This window comes from Pyrus communis, chromosome 15 (genome assembly GCF_041283825.1).
Source record: "Pyrus communis isolate YQ-2024b chromosome 15, ASM4128382v1, whole genome shotgun sequence".
Lineage (NCBI taxonomy): Eukaryota > Viridiplantae > Streptophyta > Magnoliopsida > Rosales > Rosaceae > Pyrus > Pyrus communis.
In genome coordinates, this window is record NC_142579.1 from 13,391,119 (window position 1) to 13,397,443 (window position 6,325).

A 6,325-nucleotide genomic window follows, 5' to 3' on the forward strand; every position below is an offset into this window, starting at 1 on the left:
CCTCATGTCACATCCCGTCCTGGGGCGGATCACTTCCCGGGCCCGCTCCACCATCATAGCACGATATTGTCCGTTTTGGGCCCCGACCACGCCCTCACGGTTTTGTTTTTGGGAACTCACGAGCAACTTCCCAGTGGGTCACCCATCATGGGATTGCTCAAGCCCCCCTTCTCGCTTAACTTCGGAGTTCCTACGGAACCCGAAGCCAATGAGCTCCCAAAAGGTCTCGTGCTAGGTAGGGATGAGAATATACATTTAAGGATCACTCCCCTGAACGATGTGGGATGTCACATTTCATGTTTATGAAAATAGAAATTATAGGTTGCACATGGCCAAAATTGAAAGTTTCGTTCAATATCCATTAATAGGTTGCACATGTGTCTTACATCACATGTGAGCCTAAAATTGTCATTTCATGATCCCCTTTAGTTTTGGGTTGAAAATGTTCACTACCATCATGACGTCAACCCCAAGTTTCCTAGATCAAGATCGACCTACCCCAACCATAACTCTAACTCAACCCAAAATTGAAAGGAATGATGAAATGACAAATTTAGCCTCACATGTGATGTGGGGCTCACATGCAACCTATTAAACTTAATAATTTTGAGCTACAATCTTAGCGGAGCTCGCAAGGGTATAATTCTTAATTTCTTTTGTCACATGATTATTTTTTGAATCCCCTATAGCCACGAGGATTGTTAATCCGATTAGACCAAATAAAAATGTAATTGTATTTTACACTTAAGAGATTTGTCCGTCTATTTGAAGAGATCTCAATTTAATCTTCCTCATTAGAGTACAAGTCATACTTAATCTCTTGCGAGTGTAAATGAGATGTGAATGATGTTGATAGTCAAAGAAGGGATGATGGAATTGGAGCACCCGACATAAAATCCAATAAGCAATGAGTAGAAATACCAGAGAATCAATACATTGTAGTACGTTTGACAAAAAAAATAATAGAAGATTTGTCAAATTAGTCTCTGAATTATCACATGAATGAAAATTAGGTCTGTAAATTATTTTTTTTTTCTTCAGAAAACTCAATTCTTGAATTATAAAAATCTGTCAATTACATCCCTAATATTATATTTGAAGCTACTATATTCAATTTTCCGTCAATGTAAGTCACATTACTTGCATGCTATACACATTGGAGAGTAGATTAGTAATTTTCTAGAAGGAAATAGAGTATGGAGTTAATTTTGGAGGGTAAATTAGACGTTAAATTCGCAACCTATATGAAATATTAATGGCTTATAGGTGAGAAATGACGGTAATACACTCTTAAACGTGTTAAGTAACTTAAGTTGACGAAAAATTGGATAAAATAGCTTTAAATATAATAGTAGAGATGAAATTAGCGATTTTTAATGAATTTAGAGACTTATTTTACCAAAAAGAATAATTCAGAGACCTAATTTTCACTGAGGTGATAGTTTAGAGACTAAATCGACACTTCACCCAAAAATAATATATTGTTGTACGTATTGGTTTAGTTTCTTGATGTGGAACAATAATCTAAACAGAGAACATATCTAAATTTGTGATACTTGTTATGGCCTATTGAAAAATATGTACTCTGATGAGAAAAATGAACTGACAAGGAAACAAAAAGGTGACTGTTTAACTGTTAAGCAGTTTTAAGGGTCTCCATAAACAGAAACAAACAACAAAAGACCTAGAAATCTATAGAGGTTAATGCTCTCTTTTCAATTGTCTGACATGTTATGTAACCACACTATCAAACAAGGTCATGTACTGTAATAAAAATCCGCTTGGTTGACTGTTTAGATTAACAATCTTATATTGATCATTAGTCTAAGATTAACAGACTTGCAACGTAAGATGTCAGATTGCTTGACAATGCCAACATTTTGTGTCAATGACGAAGTTAAAGTCACGGATTACCGAAAACTACGGGAGCTTTGGCTTGACCTAGAAAGAAAAAAAAAGAAACAGAAAAAGGAAAACTAAGGCATATCAACAAAATCCAAACAGTAGAGAGAGAAGAAATTTATTAGCAAAACGAGGAGGTGAAAGTTGATTCATATGCTATTGTCAGATTCATAAAAATCGACCGAAACCGGCGGAAGATCAGTATAACAAATTTGCTGGACAACAAATTTCCTTATGTTACCTCCCCCGAAAAGCTTCCATATAACATGAAATAACTAAACACAGCTTATTTTTAATCGCGGAGCAACTCAAACCAGGTGAAGCTAGCAGTCAAGGCATTCATAGCCAATCTACTGAGTCAAGGAGTTTGCTACATCGATCACAAACCGATACCTGACATCTGATTTGGCAAGTCGCTGCATTGCTGTGTTAATGTAATCCATATGAATCAGCTCGATGTCTGAGGTAATGTTGTGCTTTGCACAAAAGTCAAGCATCTCCTGCGTTTCTTTCACCCCTCCTATGTCACTTCCCCCAACAAGCTTCCGCCCTGTAAGCCATGACGTGATTAATTAGAAGTATTGTGGAAATTGACGTTACTTTATGCTTCTCAAACGCTCTTTTCGAGCTCAAAAGTTCCAAACACGCATAAACACCGCAGAAATAATGTTAAGCAGTTTGTTACTATTTGTTTAGAAAGCATGGAAAGCGGGTTAAATTAACACATGCATGCATCCTATCCTAAATACGAAAACAAAAATGCTAATTCTATCAGAAGATAATTTATAAGAGAAAAACAGTCGCGTGTTTGTTGTTGTAGAGGTATACCCAAAACTAAAGGGAAGATAGGCAACTCCAGGGGCTTGTTAGGCAAACCCACTGTGACCAGCTTCCCGTTCAGCTTCAGTAGACCAATTAATGGAGCCAGAGCATGAACTGCAGACACTGTGTCAATGATGTAATCCATGGTACCCATTGCTCCCTGAATAGTACAAGCACACATTTAGTACAAGTCATTAAGACACACTAAATTAATTTTTTTTACTCGCAGAAATCAATTCATTCGTTTCCTTTCAAATCTTGGATTCATAATTTCGTTCCCACATTCGCAGTAATCTTCATTGTGATGTTTATAATCATGGTTAGCATGATGGATGTCTATACAATACACACACACACACACACACATATGTTATATATATTTTATTATTACCTTCAATTTGGCAGGGTCACTTAAGAGGAGAAAAGAATCAGCCCCAAGTCTCTTAGTTGCCTCATCCTCCTTTGCTGGGGAGGAACTGATGACGGTCACTTTCAAACCAAATGCCTTGCCAATCTTCACAGCAATGTGACCAAGCCCACCAAGTCCCGCCACACCCAAATGCTTTCCGGGCTCAGTCATGCCATAATACTTCATTGGACTGTACACAGTGATCCCAGCGCATAAAAGTGGTGCACCCGCATCAGGGGCTAAGTTATCAGGAAAGCGGAGAACATAGCGATGGTGAACAACAATTATATCAGAATAACCACCATAAGTTTTTGTTTGGTCATGATAGTGTGAGTTATAGGTAAATATTGTTCGAGGGCAATAATTCTCCAAGTCCTGTTGGCATGTCTCGCATTTCATGCAGGAACCCACTATGACCCCAACTCCTACACGATCACCTACTTTGAATTTGTCCACATTGTTCCCGGTTTTGGTCACAACACCAACAATTTCATGCCTGCAAAATCAACTGAAAACCTTAACACACACAGGAATGAGATTCAAAACAATATAGAAACACTTCCCACACGTCAATGCAATTTTTCAGAGGATATTCGGTCACAAAAACACAACCATTTCAGATGAAAATATTAATTAACGGTAATAAGCATGCTAAGCTGATATTCTGCTAGACTGGCAATCACCTATTAAGTATTGCAACCGTAGTTCTCCAATGTAATGGAATTCATTTATCTATGTGAATTCTGAATGGTCAGCCGATGTAAAACATAACAGAACACGTTGGAGAAATCATTAACCGAACCAATCTATCAAATCATTCACGGTCTATTCCTAAAACAAGCAACACGATTGAAATTATTTGCATTTGATAATAAAAATCAAATGAATGTACTTTTTATTTATGGTAATGAAATGTTTCAAAAAATTTACTTTTCTTATATAAAAAATCGTTAAAGCCATAAGATATAACTAGAGAAATTTACTAAGTGAGATTTGCGAATTACCCCGGCACAACAGGGTAGTTGGTGAAACCCCAATCGTTCTTGGCAGAATGTAAGTCTGAATGGCAAACCCCACAGTAGAGGACCTTTATTGTTACATCATCATCAGCATTTTCCCTGCAATTAACATACATATCATCATCATCGTCATCGTCATCATCATCGTCATCATCGTCATCATCATCGTTATCTCAGTTGTTATCACTATTTGAGTTGGTATGTTTTCGTATAACAACATTAATCACTTGGGGAGTGATCTCCCCCTGCCCTGCATCAAGCCCGACTCTTCTATCTCGACTAATTAACTACAAGCAAGGATTCAGAGCTTTTACACTTTTACTTTTAGAAACAACCATATGTGGGCGAAGCTCCACATTGCCTAGAGAATGTGCTCCCCCCTATGCAGTACCGAGTCTCTCCCTCTCCAATTTAGATTAGTTTAAACTAGAATATCGCTTGTATTAAAACAAAACAAAAATGAGAGAAAGAAAAAAAAAAAACCGTATGTGTACGTGTTACGAGGAGTAACATCTCAAAATGTAGATTGGTTATGTTTCTGACATGTTATGGGCAGCTTAGCAGTTAAGAAAAACTCGCAAGAAACTTTGAAATAACTATTATTTTTCATGCAGCCATTTTCATTGATTGTAAATGTTTAATTGAATAAAGCATTTCGAGAAGTATAAAGTCAACTGCAAATAATGAGCAAGATAACCACCACACAACTTATAACAAATAAAGGAAAAAAAAAATATTTAAGAAACTGAAATAAAAACAAAAATCGCGGCGTGCCAATATCCACACGGAGATAAAACATTGTTTAAGATATTCTAGGAATACCAAATTTTTAAACTAAATTTATAAATCAAATGATGTGTCACCAATAGAAAATAAGCACGTTAATTGATACTTAATTAATAATCTAATCATCAACAACCACATCATTTTATTTACACTATTTAATTTAAAATTTTGATCTCTATAACATCACCAGTTTTTTTATCATTCGGCAGGGTTGGTTTGGAACTTTGATCATCCTTGTCCTTGTATATTAAAGAAAAAGGTGATATATATTACAAAGAAATAAGAACTGTGAGACATCTCCACACGCAGCAAAGCCATATAAACGAAAAGACCAAAATGGCAAATATAAACACGAACCTTCGGGAGAAACGGAAGGGGGAAAGTATTCCAGAGGAGTCTCTGGCAGCCCACCCAAATGCCTTCTGTGGGTGTTCTTCTGGTGATATTGCCATTTTCTTCTTCCTCTCAAATTCTCTCACTTCTCTCTCTCCCCTCCCCCCCACTTCTCCCTCTCTCTTTGGTTTCTGCCCACTCACTGGCGCCGCTGCACTATGAAATGTAGGGACACGGCACTCATTCCTTGCACTCACTTAAATAAAGGAAAAATGAAAAGTCTTGAATGAAAATGCTCCACTTTTTTTCAGGGACTCTTTTGCATTTATCTCGCTGGTGTTTTTCCTTGTAGCACATTTTATTTTCGTCAATTTCTTTGTGCGGCTTTAATGCTATTAGACGTTAGATTTAAATTTCATAATTATTACATTTTTTATTCCAATACGAGACACCTATTTTCTATACCATTAAATACTACGTACCAATGAATAAAAACTTTGCAGTTTAGTAAAGCAATGGTTTTTTAAAGAAAAACTTTGCAAAAAAATCTATCAAATTTAGTAACGTCTACCATCATATCATAATAAAATGTCCATTTACTTCAAAATATAAATGAAATTTTCCACCTTTAAGGCATTTTAATTCTAGATTTTTATTTCCATCTTTACGGCATTTTAATTCTAGATTTTTCCACCTTTACTATCGAAGGGAATATAAATTATTTAAAATTTTGACCTTTTCATGTTTATTAATTAGATAAGAATTAAAAAAAAAAAAACAAAAAGAAAAAAATAAAGAAGCAAATGGTGGATGCCTTGATCATTAGTGTCTTACTTCAACTTAGTGTGTCCCAAGTTTGAATGCTCCCCATTTTCTTAGTGTAGATGACACATCCCGACCAAAATCAGGGCATGCTGGCCGTCACGTGAGAGTGACGTAACCATGTGTATAGTGCGAAAGCTAAGAATAATAATAAAAGTACAAATAAATAAGAATGAAACTACACACAAAGTAATTAACATACATGTGCAAGCGTAAGTGTGAAAAACAATAT

General features: G+C 36.0%; 1 protein-coding gene across 1 annotated transcript; it reads right to left on the reverse strand.

The window, feature by feature from the left end:
* Window positions 1-2,004: 2,004 nt before the first annotated feature.
* LOC137710109 (putative mannitol dehydrogenase) lies at window positions 2,005-5,570 on the reverse strand. The gene is made up of 5 exons (XM_068449066.2): window positions 5,296-5,570; window positions 4,138-4,251; window positions 3,116-3,629; window positions 2,731-2,884; window positions 2,005-2,452 (listed from the first exon to the last, which is right to left on the reverse strand). Exons 1-5 carry the CDS (start codon window positions 5,388-5,390, stop codon window positions 2,253-2,255), a joined length of 1,077 nt encoding a protein of 358 aa, XP_068305167.2. The 5' UTR covers window positions 5,391-5,570; the 3' UTR covers window positions 2,005-2,252.
* Between the last annotated feature and the right edge of the window lie 755 nt (window positions 5,571-6,325).